This window comes from Caretta caretta, chromosome 2 (assembly GCF_965140235.1).
Source record: "Caretta caretta isolate rCarCar2 chromosome 2, rCarCar1.hap1, whole genome shotgun sequence".
NCBI classification, from domain to species: Eukaryota; Metazoa; Chordata; order Testudines; family Cheloniidae; genus Caretta; species Caretta caretta.
In genome coordinates this window covers 257,389,940-257,407,446 of record NC_134207.1, presented here as the reverse complement: position 1 = coordinate 257,407,446, position 17,507 = coordinate 257,389,940, and the positions used below count along the sequence as shown (strand labels likewise).

Below are 17,507 nucleotides of genomic sequence, written 5' to 3'. Positions count from 1 at the left end.
AGAGCCGCGCGGGGCCGCTCGGTTGCTAAGGGAGCTCAGTGGGTAGACTGGACTCTGGCCGCTAGCCTCGGGGGGCGTCAAGCTGTCCCGCCGGCTCCCAGTCACGGGGCTGAGGAGATACTCGCCCCGTCACGGTGCCCTGAGGCCGCGTCCCCTCCCGCCGCCCGGTCACGGTGCCTTGAGGCCGCGTGCCTCCTGACCTGCCACGGTGCCTTCTCTCGCCCTAACCCAGCCCATTACAGTCACTGAGGCCACGTCCTGTGCCCTGCCTCCTGCCTTGGTGTTCTGAGGTACTGGGCCCCGTCTCCTGCCCCGATGCTCTGAGGCCCCGTGCCCTGCCTCCTTCCCCAAGGCCGCGTGCCCTGCCTTTTGCCCCGGTGCTCTGAGGCCCCCTGCCCTGCCTCCTTCCCCAAGGCCGCGTGCCCTGCCTTTTGCCCCGGTGCTCTGAGGCCCCCTGCCCTGCCTCCTTCCCCAAGGCCGCGTGCCCTGCCTTTTGCCCCGGTGCTCTGAGGCCCCGTGCCCTGCCTCCTTCCCCAAGGCCGCGTGCCCTGCCTTTTGCCCCGGTGCTCTGAGGCCCCGTGCCCTGCCTCCTTCCCCAAGGCCGCGTGCCCTGCCTTTTGCCCCGGTGCTCTGAGGCCCCGTGCCCTGCCTCCTTCCCCAAGGCCGCGTGCCCTGCCTTTTGCCCCGGTGCTCTGAGGCCCCGTGCCCTGCCTCCTTCCCCAAGGCCGCGTGCCCTGCCTTTTGCCCCGGTGCTCTGAGGCCCCCTGCCCTGCCTCCTTCCCCAAGGCCGCGTGCCCTGCCTTTTGCCCCGGTGCTCGGAGGCCCCCTGCCCTGCCTCCTTCCCCAAGGCCGCGTGCCCTGCCTTTTGCCCCGGTGCTCGGAGGCCCCCTGCCCTGCCTCCTTCCCCAAGGCCGCGTGCCCTGCCTTTTGCCCCGGTGCTCTGAGGCCCCCTGCCCTGCCTCCTTCCCCAAGGCCGCGTGCCCTGCCTTTTGCCCCGGTGCTCTGAGGCCCCGTGCCCTGCCTCCTTCCCCAAGGCCGCGTGCCTTGCTTCCTGCCCCGCCCCGCCCCGGTGCCCCGAGGCTGCATCACCTCCCCTTTTCAGCCTCATCACAGTGCCCTTAAGCCAAGTCCCCCTGCCACCCACTCCCAGTGCCGTGAGGCCGCCATCTCATCTCTGCCATAAGCATGGAGCCCACTATTCATATGAAAGTTGCAAATACAGGATGAAAAATTCTCCTGTATTTGTAGACCTGCAGGAAGAACCGCAAGAATGGGGGACATGACAAGTTCTTCGAGGATAGATTGTTGAAACAGTGAAAAACAATTCAAGGTTGTTGGTGGTGTTCACAGAGTGGCTGGAGATGGTGGGAGCATTGCTATTGGGCTTGAGAAATGAGCACTGACTCGATGGATCACATTGTAATGCAGGTTTGGGATGATGAGTAGTGGCTGCAGAATTTTCAGATGTGAAAGGTCACAATTCTGCATCAGTGTTCCAAGCTCGCTGTAGCCCTCTAGTGCAGGGACACCAGAAAGAGAGCTGCACTGATTTAAGAAATGAGTGGCAATTGCATTCTAGAAGCTTTCAGTGCTGAATTGCTACTGATCAGAGGGAAATCATTTTGCAGTTGGCAAATCCACAGTGGGGGTCTGTCAAGGTTCCTCCCCCACTCTGAAATCTAGGGTACAGATGTGGGGACCTGCATGAAAAACCTCCTAAGCATATCTTTACCAGCTTAGGTCAAAACTTCCCCAAGGTACAAAATATTCCACCCGTTGTCCTTGGACTGGCCGCTACCACCACCAAACTAATACTGGTTACTGGGGAAGAGCTGTTTGGACGCGTCCTTCCCCCCAAAATACTTCCCAAAACCTTGCACCCCACTTCCTGGACAAGGTTTGGTAAAAAGCCTCACCAATTTGCATAGGTGACCACAGACCCGAACCCTTGGATCTGAGAACAATGAAAAAGCATTCAGTTTTTTACAAGAAGACTTTTAATAAAAAATAGAAGTAAATAGAAATAAAGAAATCCCCCCTGTAAAATCAGGATGGTAGATATCTTACAGGGTAATTAGATTCAAAAACATAGAGAACCCCTCTAGGCAAAACCTTAAGTTACAAAAAAGATACACAGACAGAAATAGTTATTCTATTCAGCACAATTCTTTTCTCAGCCATTTAAAGAAATCATAATCTAACACATACCTAGCTAGATTACTTACTAAAAGTTCTAAGACTCCATTCCTGGTCTATCCCCGGCAAAAGACCCAGCATACAGACAGACACAGACCCTTTGTTTCTCTCCCTCCTCCCAGCTTTTGAAAGTATCTTGTCTCCTCATTGGTCGTTTTGGTCAGGTGCCAGCGAGGTTACCTTTAGCTTCTTAACCCTTTACAGGTGAGAGGAGCTTTCCCCTGGCCAGGAGGGATTTCAAAGGGATTTACCCTTCCCTTTATATTTATGACACGCCCCCCAAATCTCAGCTAGGGTGAAACACTGGCTGGGATTTCTTCCTGGAGCTCTAGGAAAAACAGAGTTAATAAGACACATGCATCTCTAAATATACTACCAAGTACATAAAGACTAACAATATTTTCCACATCTCAAGGACGATTTTAACCAGTTGATTCTGGGAAACTTTCATGGGAGAGTGCATCAGCCACTTTGTTAGAAGCTCCTGAGATGTGTTGGATGTCGAAATCAAAATCTTGGAGAGCTAAACTCCACCGAAGAAGTTTTTTGTTAGTTTCCTTGACGGTGTGAAGCCACTTCAGTGCAGCATGGTCGGTTTGCAGGTGGAAACGCCGTCCCCAAACATATGGGCGTAGCTTTTCCAGAGCATAGACAATGGCGTAACATTCTTTTTCAGTGACTGACCAGTTGCTTTCCCTCTCAGACAGTTTTTTGCTGAGAAACACTACAGGGTGGAATTCTTGATCAGGTCCTTTCTGCATTAAAACTGCTCCCACACCACGCTCGGACGCATCTGTGGTTACTAGGAACGGTTTGTCAAAGTCTGGGGCCCTTAGTACAGGGTCAGACATGAGTGTCGCTTTAAGCTTGTTAAAGGCCTTCTGACACTTTTCGGTCCACTGAACAGCATTTGGCTGTTCCTTTTTGGTTAGGTCTGTCAGTGGGGCAGCGATTTGGCTGTAGTGCGGTACAAATCGTCTGTAATAACCGGCCAAGCCTAAGAAGGATTGAACCTGTTTCTTTGACTTTGGGACAGGCCACTTTTGGATAGCCTCCACTTTGGTTTGTAGGGGGCTGATAGTTCCTTGACCCACCTGGTGTCCAAGGTAAGTCACTCTGTTTAGGCCTATTTGACACTTCTTAGCCTTAACAGTTAGTCCTGCCTCCCTTATGCGCTCAAGGACTTTTTGTAGATGTTCCAGGTGGTCTGCCCAGGAATCCGAAAATATGGCCACGTCGTCAAGGTAGGCGACTGCATATTCTCCTAATCCCGCTAGGAGACCATCTACAAGTCTTTGGAAAGTGGCGGGTGCATTTCGCAGCCTGAAAGGGAGTACATTAAATTCATACAGCCCGAGATGTGTGATGAAGGCTGACCTTTCCTTGGCAGATTCATCTAGCGGTACCTGCCAGTACCCTTTGGTTAAGTCCAAGGTAGAGATGAACTGGGCCCGTCCCAGTTTCTCTAATAGTTCATCTGTGCGTGGCATTGGATAGTTGTCTGGGCGAGTTACAGCATTTAGCTTACGGTAGTCCACGCAAAAACGTATTTCTCCATCTGGTTTGGGATCTAGAACCACTGGAGATGCCCATGCACTTTCAGAGGGGCGGATTACACCCATCTGTAACATATCCTGGATCTCCCGTTCTATAGCAGTTTTAGCTTGAGGAGACACCCGGTAAGGTTGGACCCTAATTGCGTGAGCATTACCTGTGTCAATGGAGTGGTATGCCCGTTCAGTCAGTCCTGGGGTGGCTGAGAACGTTAGCGCGTAGCTAGTGCACAGCTCCTGGATCTGCTGTCGCTGCATACGCCCAAGGGTCATGGAGAGGTTCACCTCTTCCACACCACCAGCACATTTCCCTTCGTAGTAGACACCTTCAGGCCACTCAGCGTCGTCTCCTCCCTGGGCTGTAAACTGACAAACCTTTAATTCTCTGGAATAAAAGGGCTTTAGAGAATTAATATGGTACACCTTAGGCTTTCGGTTGGAGGTGGGGAATGCTATGAGATAATTAACAGCTCCCAGGCGCTCCTGGACCATGAATGGCCCTTCCCACGATGCTTCCATTTTATGGGCCTGGAGCGCCTTTAAGACCATGACCTGGTCTCCTACTTTGAAGGAACGCTCTCTGGCATGTTTATCATACCAGGCTTTTTGCTCTTTTTGAGCATCCTGTAAGTTTTCTCTAGCAAGGGCTAAAGAGGTTCGGAGGGTGTTTTGTAGGTTGGTTACAAAGTCCAGAATGTTAGTTCCTGGAGAAGGTGTAAATCCCTCCCATTGCTGCTTCACCAACTGCAATGGCCCCTTAACCTCACGGCCATATACAAGTTCAAATGGGGAAAACCCTAAACTGGGATGTGGTACAGCTCTGTAGGCAAAGAGCAACTGCTGCAATACTAGGTCCCAATCATTGGAGTGCTCATTTATGAATTTACGTATCATGGCCCCCAAAGTTCCATTAAACTTCTCCACCATGCCATTTGTTTGATGATGGTAAGGAGTGGCAACCAAGTGATTTACCCCATGAGCTTCCCAAAGGTTTTTCATAGTTCCTGCCAGGAAATTAGTCCCTGCATCTGTGAGGATGTCGGAGGGCCAACCTACCCTGGCAAAAATGTCTGCTAGTGCCTGGCACACACTTTTAGCCCTGGTGTTGCTTAGAGCTACTGCTTCCGGCCATCGGGTGGCAAAATCCATGAAAGTCAGTATGTACTGCTTTCCTCTGGGTGTCTTTTTCGGAAAAGGACCCAGAATATCCACAGCTACTCGCTGAAATGGAACTTCAGTGATGGGGAGTGGTTGTAGAGGGGCTTTGACCTGGTCTTGGGGTTTTCCCACTCTTTGGCACACCTCACAAGACTGGACATAGGTAGAAACATCCTTGCCCATTCCCTCCCAGTGGAATGACCCCCCCAAACGGTCTTTGGTCCTGTTCACCCCAGCATGGCCACTAGGGTGATCGTGGGCTAAGCTCAAGAGCTTGGCCCGGTATTTAGTTGGAACTACCAGCTGTCTCTGAGGATGCCAGTCTTCCTGGTGTCCACCAGAAAGAGTTTCCTTGTATAAAAGTCCTCTTTCTATAACAAACCTGGATCGATTAGAAGAGCTGAGAGGCGGTGGCTTGCTCCGTGCCGCCATCCAAGCTCTCTGGAGGCTTTCATCTGCTTCCTGTTCGGTCTGGAACTGTTCCCTTGATGCTGGAGACATCAGTTCCTCATGGGATTGTGGACCTAGGCTTGGTCCCTCTGGAAGCGATATAGGGGATGGAGCTGTTTCTGTTGACTGTGAACCGCTCTCCGCTGGTGCACTATGTTGGGATTCAGGCTCCGGCTGAGCCTCTTGTGTAGGGTTATCAGCTGCTGCCAGTTCAGGTTCGGTGGGGCCCTCTGGTGTTGAGGTTGCAAGTACTGGATTCAGTGCTGACACGGGGTCTGGTGTTGGTTGTTCGGCTGGTTCCGGTTCTGGGACTGGTTCCGTCTGGGTCTCTGGGACTGGATCCACTACTGCTGTTGCAGACATTGGCCTGGGGTCCAGGTCCATCACCTCTGACTGGGTCCTGATAGAAGTTTCCGGAACAGAGCTAGGCCTCACGGCTTGTTTAGCCTGGCTGCGGGTGACCATTCCCACCCTCTTGGCCTGCTTCACATGATTGGCCAAGTCTTCCCCCAACAGCATGGGGATGGGATAATCATCATAGACTGCAAAAGTCCACATTCCTGACCAGCCCTTGTACTGTACAGGCAACTTGGCTGTAGGCAAATTGAAAGAGTTGGACTTGAAGGGTTGAATCGTCACTTGGATCTCTGGGTTGATTAAATTGGGGTCCACTAAGGAAGCATGGATAGCTGACACTTGTGCTCCGGTGTCCCTCCACGCGGTGACCTTCTTCCCGCCCACACTCACAGTTTCCCTCCGCTCCAAGGGTATCTGGGAGGTATCTGGGCCTGTGGACCTCTGGTGTGATTCCGGTGCAATGAACTGTAATCTGTTGGGGTTCTTGGGGCAGTTGGCCTTTACATGCCCCAGCTCGTTACATTTAAAACATCGTCCAGCTGACGGGTCACTGGGGCGAGGAGGGTTGCTGGAGAACGGGGTGGTGGGACGATAAGGGGTCTGGAGGGTTCTTTGGGAGGTAGGTGGGGCTTTGGGCGGCCCCCGGTAATAGGGTGTGGTCTGGGGTGGTCCCTTCTGGTCTCCGCTCCAACTGCGACCAGTTTTCTTCTTCTCTGCCACCTCCACCCATCTGGCTCCAATCTCTCCTGCCTCGATTACAGTTTTGGGTTTCCCATCTAGGATGTATCTTTCTATTTCCTCAGGAACACCCTCTAAGAATTGTTCCATTTGCATTAGGAAGGGCAAATTTACTGGAGAGTCAACACTTGCTCCTGATATCCAGGCATCCCAATGTTTCACAATGTGGTAGGCATGTCGGGTAAATGACATGTCTGGTTTCCACCTTAGGGCTCTGAACCTCCGACGAGACTGCTCGGGTGTTATCCCCATTCTGACTCTCGCCTTGGATTTAAACAGTTCATACTTGTTCATGTGTTCTTTAGGCATTTCAGCTGCCACCTCAGCTAAGGGTCCACTGAGCTGCGGCCTCAGCTCTACCATGTATTGGTCAGTAGAGATGTTGTACCCAAGGCAGGCCCTTTCGAAGTTTTCTAAGAAAAGAAAGGCCTCAGTATCATCACCTGCCTTGTAGGTGGGGAACTTTCTGGGATGGGAAGTGGTACTTGGAGAAGGATTGCTAGGGTTTGTTGGGATATTCCGCTGAGCCTTTATCTTCTCCACCTCCTCCACATGCTTCCTCTCTTTTTCCTTCTCCTCCAGTTCTTTGGCCCTTGCTTCCATTTCTTTGTCCCTTGCTTCCGTTTTCAGCCGCATGAGTTCTATCTGTCTTTCATGTTCCCTTTGTTTTTCCGCAGCCTGAAATCTGGCTAGTTCCAGCTTTTGTCGAGCCGTGGATTTGGTCATTCTAACCTCTCTGTTTTTAACTAACTTTACACCCAAGGTTTAGAAATAAACAAACAAAACTTGGCTGTAAAATTTTGCTGTGCTGGAATAGAATACCTATTCTCTGATAGTGATTGTCAGCCTACAGAAAAAGACAATTCCCTTGTCTCTGCTCTGGGCCCAAATCAAAGCAAAAAACCTCCAACTACTTGGAAACCTGCTTACCAGCACCCAAAGGAAAAAAAAATTCCTTTTCAAACCTGTGCTCCTTGTAAAACAAAAAAATCAAAATCCTAAAAAAAAACCCTGCCACTTTTGTCTCCAGGCAAATGGGTAGAACACACACCCCCTATTTACTTTTAGGAAGAAAAGAAAAAAAAAACTCTGGGTTGGAAGACTGTGAATTTCCCTGCAGGAGTTAAGTACCCTGCCTCCAGGCAAAGAAAACCTGCAATTCACAAAGATAATCCCCTTTTTTCTCTGCTTGGCCACAAAGCAGAGAAAAACCAAGCTGCTTTCAGTTTCAGCTGCTTTCTGGACTTCCTTTCCAAAGGAAAAAAAAATTTCCTTTTTAAAATCTGTATTTCTAGTTCAAAAAATCTCAACTGGATCTCAAAATGATTTCAGGTTAATCCCACCACTATGCCACCATGTCAAGGTTCCTCCTCCACTCTGAAGTCTAGGGTACAGATGTGGGGACCTGCATGAAAAACCTCCTAAGCTTATCTTTACCAGCTTAGGTCAAAACTTCCCCAAGGTACAAAATATTCCACCCGTTGTCCTTGGACTGGCCGCTACCACCACCAAACTAATACTGGTTACTGGGGAAGAGCTGTTTGGACGCGTCCTTCCCCCCAAAATACTTCCCAAAACCTTGCACCCCACTTCCTGGACAAGGTTTGGTAAAAAGCCTCACCAATTTGCATAGGTGACCACAGACCCGAACCCTTGGATCTGAGAACAATGAAAAAGCATTCAGTTTTTTACAAGAAGACTTTTAATAAAAAATAGAAGTAAATAGAAATAAAGAAATCCCCCCTGTAAAATCAGGATGGTAGATATCTTACAGGGTAATTAGATTCAAAAACATAGAGAACCCCTCTAGGCAAAACCTTAAGTTACAAAAAAGATACACAGACAGAAATAGTTATTCTATTCAGCACAATTCTTTTCTCAGCCATTTAAAGAAATCATAATCTAACACATACCTAGCTAGATTACTTACTAAAAGTTCTAAGACTCCATTCCTGGTCTATCCCCAGCAAAAGACCCAGCATACAGACAGACACAGACCCTTTGTTTCTCTCCCTCCTCCCAGCTTTTGAAAGTATCTTGTCTCCTCATTGGTCATTTCGGTCAGGTGCCAGCGAGGTTACCTTTAGCTTCTTAACCCTTTACAGGTGAGAGGAGCTTTCCCCTGGCCAGGAGGGATTTCAAAGGGGTTTACCCTTCCCTTTATATTTATGACAGGGTCATTGTCATGTAAGTGTGTACGGCCATTAATAGCGTCTTGTTGCACAGGGCTGTGTCTCTCAGCAGTGTGCAGGACGTGGTGGATGGATTTGCAATAATGGGATTCCCTAACTGCAGTGGGGGGATAGACAGCATGTATATCCCTATTTTGGCACCAGACTACCTGGCCACAGAATACATTAACAGAAAGGGCTGCTTTTCTGTGGTTATGCAAGTGTTGGTGGAGCACCAGAGATGTTTCACCAAAAGCAGTGTGGACTGATTAGGGAAAGTGCATAATGCTTGTATCTTTAAGACAACAGGGCTGTTCAGAAAGCAACAAGCAGTGATATTCTTTCCTGACTGCAGATTACCATTGGCAATATTTACTCTTGGGGGAATTCTGCGCCAAAAAGTTAAAAATTCTGCACACAATATTTTTAAATTCTGCATATTTTATTTGTCAAAATAACACAATATAATCACACCAGTTTCAATTATTTTGGTAATTTATTTCAAAATACCTGTCAGCAAGTATGTCTGTAACAATACAGACAACAAAAAAGATTAAAGAAATTGTTTTTTGGCCAATAGATTCCTTACTAGGCATATTAATACAGAAGTCTGAGTAATAATTCATTAAACCTACAATACAGAACTGTATTTTCTGTACCTCTCAGAACCAGTGGAAAGGCGTAGGGGTGTCAGGGGTAACAAAGGAGCTGAGAGAGAGGGAAATAATTGCTGGGAAGGAACCTAGGTGTGAACTTGGAGGGTTGTTGGGTATGGGTGGGAAAAGTAAGGAACAGTTGTTTTGAGGCGGGTGGGGAGGGATTGTTAGGGAGCTTCCCCCATGCAGATGACCCTTAGCCTCTCGCATTCAGTCAGGCACATCTGCCCCTGTACCCATGTGTCCCTCCACCCCGATTCAGACACCTTTTCCCCCCATCCCCTTGTGTCCCTTCATCCCTCCCCCTGTCCCCATGTGTCTCTGTGCCCCCACTCAGCTATCCCCTTTTCCCCATGTGGCCCTGCACCTTGTCCCCCCGTAGCCCTGCACCCTCTCAGCCAGACCCCTCCCTTCATCTCCATGTGTCCCCTGCACCCCCTCCCCTGTCCCCATGTGGCCTGCACCTCCCTCGCCCCTGTGGCCCTGTGCCTCCACTCCCATTCCGCCCCTGCCCCAGTCTGTCTTCCTTCACTAGCCCTTATGAACCCCAGTCTGTGACCCCCATGCAGCACCATGCTGTCAGTCTCACCATGTCCCCTGTCTTTTGACCTGGCTTGACAGGCTCTGTGATGAAGGCACTGCAAGTTCTTTTTCTTCCCTATGGTAACTGGGGCTGGTGGGGAGCAGCTGCTTTGTTCCAGCACCACAGCACCCTCTGGTGGGCAAAAGATAGAACTGAAGCAACTTTTGGCAGAAGTTATTTTCTGTGGAAAGAAAAATATGTGTGGCATATGAATTATGCGCACGCAGTGGCGCAGAATTCCCCCAGGAGTAAATATTGAAATGTCAATAGTGATCCTGTCTCTTGCTTCCTAGGGTCATGAAGCCATACACTGGCCACCTTGACAGCACCAAGAAAAGATTCAGCTACTGGCTCAAGAGGTGCACAATAGATGTGTAGAGTGAAAGGATGCTGGTGTTGTTTAGTCAAAAGATTGTCTCTCAGTGAGAAAAATATCTCAGTAGTTATAGCTGCCTGTTGTGTCATGCATAATATCTATAAGGGAAAGTGAGAAAAGTTGCTGCTGGAGTGAAAGGCAGCGGTGGAGTGGCTGTCTGCTGAGTTTGAAGCACCAGACACAAGGCCTTTACAAGAGTCAGCTGTGGGAGGCTTTGAAAGAGCCCTTTAATGGTCAGCTGCATTAATGTACTATACTTGACTGTGCTCTGAATCTGAAGGTTGTGGCTGGGAGGAATTGTGTAGTGCTTGTTGTACATTTATACATAGAATACTGTGTCTTTTAATAAACCTATAAATTATTTGGTGCTTGCTGTACATTTATAATTATTATATCAAGTGTGTCACTGAACCTATGAATTATGCAGTGCTTGCTGAACTTTTACAGATGAGTAGGTGTTTTCTTGAACATGTGTGTTCTGTGATGCGGTACACTTACAAGTACTGGGTGCTTCTAGTACTTCTATACATTCTGCAATATTTGTGGTGAACTAATAAAGATTGATTTATTTTCAAAAATTAAAATGTTATTTAGTAATAAAAGGAGTGGAAAAAACAGAACAATGTACAAATGAAAAAGAATAATACAATAGAAATTTCTAACGTAAATTAACAGGATGGAACTTTAAAATTAAAGAGGCAGCAAACATTTTTGTCCATTCCAGTGCACAAATGGAGTCCACTTTGGCTACACTTACACTGGCCTGTGAGAGGCATGGTTGGGGTATGTGAAGCTCTGGTTGTCCTTAGTATCCTCAGGCGTGGAGAAGTAGGGAGTGTGATCCATGATACCACATGGAATGTTGAGGGGGTTCAGGGAGCTGCAATCATGGAGTTCTCCAGGAACTGTAAAGGGTGATAAGTCCATGATTGTTTTACCTGTAGTTCAACTAGACTCTCCAGTATTAGTATTTGCTGCCTAAGAAGCCCCATTATGTCTTGGTGCAACTCCCATTTCTTTTCCTGTGGGTTTCCTGGGTCTTCATTTTCTCCTGTAGTCTCTGTCCCTCTCCAGGCCATCTGCCTTTTTGGCCGGCCCAGCCCTTTGTTCACAGTCCAATGCAAAACTGGCTTGCAGGATCTCACTAAACATATTCGTAGTCCTATTCTTTCTCCTCCTCCTCAGGTTCAGGTGTTCTGCTGGTGTGGAGGGGCATCCCCAAAGGCCACAACAGCAGCAGCTGCAGATAAAACAGACAGATCTATTGGATTTACAGCCACATCAGAAAGTGAAAGATAAGTTTTTAAAACTCTTCCCTTATTCACCCAGAATTTTTTAATAAAGCATGCTTATTGAAACTTCAGTTTTGGAATGTCTTTGCACAGCACTACCCTCCCCACCCAGTATGGGGGCTGGCCTAGGTGCGTGCCCTCCGGAATGTTTCCCCTCATCCCCCAGGGGGGTATGCCCCACAGTTTGGAGCCCACTGGACTAGATGATTAGAATGGTCTGTTCTGCCCTTGAAATGTATAAATATATGATTTTTCCTGCAATTTCTCCATGAACAAGACACTTATTAAAATTGTATTTTGCACTATTTTTAGAAGGTTTAAAACCTGAAACCTGTAGTAAGATACATGCATGTACACCCTTGTACCTGCCCAAAGTCCCATAAACGTCACTGGGGCTCCACACATGAAGGGTAAATTAATACGCTATGTACTGTTCTTAGGGAAGGCAATGTTGAAGCATGCTTTGCATTTGCCTTGAAACATAGGGGGAGTTGTGGTAATAAGACTGGTACCTAAAAGATTGCCTATCTTGAGTTGAGTTACATGTTGCTCATTACAGTAGCATCTGAGCATCTTACAACTGTTAATGTATTTATTGTCACAACATCTCTGAGAGATAGGAAAGTGCTATTATCCCCATTTTAAAGATAGGCACAAAGATACCAAGTTACTTTCCCCTGGTCACACAGGAAGCCTGTGTCAGAGCAGGGAATTGAGCTCAGATCTCCCAAGTTTCAGACTAGTGCTCATTACAACCATACATCCTCTCATATTATCCTGGGCTCAGGTCATGTAGTACTGTGAAATAAGGACCAAGTCTGTAAACTTAATGTGATACTCTATTGGAAGCCAGTGAAGAGATTGAAGCACCAGGATACTGTATTGGTGGTAATCTGTGCCCTCAGTGAGGCATGCTGTTGCATTCTTTACCCACTGCAGTTTACTCAAGGCTTATGTTTTTGAGCCCAAGTAAAGTGCATTGCTATAATCCATTTGGGAGGTATTCTTATGACCAGGTCAGTGGTAGCAAGAATGGGACAAAATCTTCCTAATTGTTTGGTGATGATAGAAAAAGTGTCATACATGCTTTTTTTGCAAGAACTTTGTGTCTGGGAGGAGGCTAGAAAGACTGCCAAGATGTGGACTGTCTTGATGTTCTGTGGGCATGCATTGTCGACTGGAGAGAGCTGCAACTTGATGGCCAGCTGTTTGAAGTGTTAACCTCTGTCTTGTTGGGATTCAATTTCAATAAGCTCTACCTGAGCCATGTGCTAATATTGGCCAGTCACTGGGAAAACGGGATGACCATATTGTTAGCCTATGTTGAAAATGACAAATTTGGGTCATTTTCATGTTGTTGACATTATAGCCCATGAAGTCTTCCCATTTCTCCCATTGGCTAAATGTAAATACTTACTGAAATTGGGGAGAGAATTAATCCATGTGGTTCTCCACAAATGAAAAATCTGGTAGCAAAGGTAGCTTCTGTATGTGACTCTCAAGAAAGGATTCATATAATTAGAGAGCATTTCTTTGGAGCACTGTCATTTCCCTCAGATGGGATAATAATGTCTTGCAGTCAGACATAATGAATATTGCAGAGAGGTCCAGGAGTGAGACAATGGACATTTGTTCTTTATATGTAGTAAGAGATCTTCCATTAGCAGTAACAGTACTGTTTCTGTTCTGTATCCTGGCCAAAACCAGACTATGTTAGATCGTTTCCTTATCCCCCAAACAGAAAAGGAAGGACAAGGTTTAGCATTTTTGATAAACTTCTTTTTTCTCTGCAAGGAAAAGATCAGCCTCCTTTAAAAAAATCTTAGTGATACAAAAAAGGGCACTTGGTAGGCATGCAGATTTTAAAATGTTGTCCAGAGATTTTTTCAAACTGCAAATATTTACATCAACAATTGCTGTGGTACTACATCCAGTGAGGTATCTTGCATCTCACACAGAAGTATATTTCAACAAGCCACATGAGTCATAGGCACTCAGCACAATGATGTACACAGTATGAAAACAGATGCATGTTACTTATCTAGGAACTTTAATTTTGTAACATTTAAAGGACCTTTTGTTTGTTTGCTTGTTTCTAGACTTTTGCAGGTATAATATAACCTTTTTAACAGTGTAACTTTTAAGTGCCAAGGACACTGGCAGTTTTCCTGACATTGACAGAACATTATCATTCTCCCTTTTAACACAGAAACAGACCTTAAACATTTTCTGACCTCATCTGGCTATTTCATAAAAGATAATTAAATGTACATATGTATTTCTAGTGTATATCAAATCTTCTTGATTTGATAATTTAACATTGTGTTTCTTTTTCTTTCATTTTAAAGATGTTGGAGTTGCCGGTGTTTTAAAGTCTCCGTCATTGTTGAGAATCATTCGCTTGGTGCGGATTAGCCAAATCCTGAGACTAATATGGCAAGCCCAAGGAATTAGAACTCTCCTTTTTACATTATTGATGTCCCTTCCTGCTCTGTTCAATATTGGTGTCCTACTTTTTCTGATCATGTATATTTATGCTATTTTGGGCATGGCTTACTTCGCCTGTGCTAATTGGGTGGGATTGATAACATTTTCAACTTCCAAACCTTTGGTGGCAGCATGCTCTGTCTCTTCCAGATCACAATGTCAGCCGGCTGAGATGGTCTTCTTAACCCTTTCGTAGGGACAAGATTTGACTCTTGTGCTCCAAAGTTAAAGATAAGGAGTACTTGTGGCACCTTAGAGACGAACCAATTTATTTGAGCATAAGCTTTCGTGAGCTACAGCTCACTTCATCGGATGCATTCTGTGGGGATATTCTATCTACTACCCAAGATCCATAAACCTGGAAATCCTGGGCGCCCCATCATCTCAGGCATTGGCACCCTGACAGCAGGATTGTCTGGCTATGTAGACTCCCTCCTCAGGCCCTACACTACCAGCACTCCCAGCTACCTTCGAGACACCACTGACTTCCCGAGGAAACTACAATCCATCGATGATCTTCCTGATAACACCATCCTGGCCACTATGGATGTAGAAGCCCTCTACACCAACATTCCACACAAAGATGGACTACAAGCCGTTAAGAACACTATCCTCGATAATGTCACGGCTAACCTGGTGACTGAACTTTGTGACTTTGTCCTTACCCATAACTATTTTACATTTGGGGACAATGTATACCTTCAGATCAGCGGCACTGCTATGGGTACCCGCATGACCCCACAGTATGTCAACATTTTTATGGCTGACTTAGAACACCGCTTCCTCAGCTCTCGTCCCCTAACACCTCTACTCTACTTGCGCTATATTAATGACATCTTCATCATCTGGACCCATGGAAAAGAAGCCCTTGAGGAATTCCACCATGATTTCAACAATTTCCATCCCACCATCAACCTCAGCCTGATCCAGTCCACACAAGAGATCCACTTCCTGGACACTACAGTGCTAATAAACAATGGTCACATAAACACCACCCTATACCGGAAACCTACTGACCGCTATTCCTACCTACATGCCTCCAGCTTTCACCCTGACCACACCACACGATCCATCGTCTACAGCCAGGCTCTGCGATACAACTGCATTTGCTCCAACCCCTCAGACAGAGACAGACACCTACAAGATCTCTATCAAGCTTTCTTACAACTACAATACCCACCTGCGGAAGTGAAGAAACCGATTGATAGAGCCAGAAGAGTTCCCAGAAGTCACCTACTACAGGACAGGCCTAACAAAGAAAATAACAGAATGCCACTAGCCGTCACCTTCAGCCCCCAACTAAAACCCCTCCAACGCATTATTAAGGATCTACAACCTATCCTGAAGGATGACCCAACACTCTCACAAATCTTGGGAGACAGGCCAGTCCTTGCCTACAGACAGCCCCCCAACCTGAAGCAAATACTCACCAGCAACCACATACCACACAACAGAACCACTAACCCAGGAACCTATCCTTGCAACAAAGCCTGTTGCCAGCTGTGCCCACATATCTATTCAGGGGACACCATCACAGGGCCTAATCACATCAGCCACACTATCAGAGGCTCGTTCACCTGCACATCCACCAATGTGATATATGCCATCATGTGCCAGCAATGCCCCTCTGCCATGTACATTGGTCAAACTGGACAGTCTCTATGTAAAAGAATAAATGGACACAAATCAGATGTCAAGAATTATAACGTTCATAAACCAGTCGGAGAACACTTCAATCTCTCTGGTCACGCGATTACAGACATGAAAGTCGCTATTTTACAACAAAAAAACTTCAAATCCAGACTCCAGCGAGAAACTGCTGAATTGGAATTCATTTGCAAATTGGATACAATTAACTTAGGCTTGAATAGAGACTGGGAGTGTCTAAGTCATTATGCAAGGTAGCCTATTTCCCCTTGTTTTTTCCTACGCTCCCCCCCCAGACGTTCTTGTTAAACCCTGGATTTGTGCTGGAAATGGCCCACCTTGATTATCATACACATTGTAAGGAGAGTGATCACTTGAGATAAGCTATTACCAGCAGGAGAGTGGGGTGGGGGGAGGTATTTTTTCATGCTTTGTGTGTATATAAAAAGATCTTCTACACTTTCCACAGAATGCATCCGACGAAGTGAGCTGTAGCTCACGAAAGCTTATGCTCAAATAAATTGGTTAGTCTCTAAGTGCCACAAGTACTCCTTTTCTTTTTGCGAATACAGACTAACACGGCTGTTACTCTGAAAGTTAAAGATACAACCTAGAGACAATACTACTTGTGTAAATAGCTCTGTAGCAATTATATATTTTGTAAGTTATGTCATTATATCATTTCTTATTGTTATAAACATTTATATAGCTGTTATTTTAGAGAACTTGAATTTTGCTACTGAGGAAAGTACGGAGCCTTTATGTGAAGATGACTTTGATATGTTTTATGAAATATGGGGGAAGTTTGATTCTGAGGCGACTCAGTTTATTGAGTATTCTGCACTTTCAGACTTTGCAGATGCTTTGGAAAAACCCTTACGTGTATCAGAACCCAACAAAATTCAGCTTATAGCAATGGACCTCCTATAGTTAGTGGAGATAGGATCTACTACTGGGATATTTTGCTTGCTTTTATCAAACAGGAGAATCTGGGGAGATGGACAAACTAATGATGGAGAAAAAGCTTAAGATTGCCATTCCATCCAAGCTTCCTTATAAACCAATCACAACTACCCTTAGAAGAAGACAAAAGGAGCTTTCTGCCATTATTATCCAAAGGGCCTTCCAGTCCCATTTGATTCAGTGTTCTGTGAAACAGGCCTCTTTTTCATACCAACACAGAAAGTGATCAGGAACAGTCAGCATGGATTCACCAAGGGCAAGTCAAGCCTGACTAATCTAATTGCCTTCTATGATGAGATAACTGGCTCTGTGGATGAGGGAAAAGCGGTGGACATGTTATTCCTTGACTTTAGCAAAGCTTTTGACACAGTCTCCCACAGTATTCTCGCCAGCAAGTTAAAGAATTATGGGCTGGATGAATGGACTCTAAGGTGGACAGAAAGTTGGCTAGATTGTCGGGCTCAACGGGTAGTGATCAATGGCTCCATGTCTAGTTGGCAGCCGGTATCAAGTGGAGTGCCCCAAGGGTCGGTCCTCGGGCCGGTTTTGTTCAATATCTTCATAAATGATCTGGAGGATGGTGTGGATTGCACCCTCAGCAAGTTTGCAGATGATGCTAAACTGGGAGGAGAGGTAGATACGCTGGAGGGTAGGGATAGGATACAGAGGGCCGTAGACAAATTGGAGGATTGGGCCAAAAGAAATCTGATGAGGTTCAACAAGGACAAGTGCAGAGTCCTGCACTTAGGACGGAAGAATCCCATGCACCGCTACAGACTAGGGACCGAATGGCTAGGCAGTAGTTCTGCAGAAAAGGACCGAGGGGTTACAGTAGATGAGAAGCTGGATATGAGTCAACAGTGTGCCGTTGTTGCCAAGA

General features: G+C 46.6%; 1 protein-coding gene across 1 annotated transcript; it reads left to right on the top strand.

Moving 5' to 3' along the window:
• The first annotated feature begins 6 nt into the window (after positions 1 to 6).
• On the top strand, positions 7 to 16,139 carry LOC125631200 (uncharacterized). Its single transcript, XM_075126021.1, has 2 exons — positions 7 to 290; positions 11,424 to 16,139. Exon 2 carries the CDS (start codon positions 14,330 to 14,332, stop codon positions 15,920 to 15,922), a length of 1,593 nt encoding a protein of 530 aa, XP_074982122.1. The 5' UTR covers positions 7 to 290; positions 11,424 to 14,329; the 3' UTR covers positions 15,923 to 16,139.
• The last annotated feature ends 1,368 nt before the right edge of the window (positions 16,140 to 17,507 follow it).

Coding starts and splice junctions, on each gene's coding strand:
- LOC125631200 (XM_075126021.1), top strand. CDS start 14,330: ATGCATTCTGTGGGGATATTCTATCTACTACCCAAGATCCATAAACCT.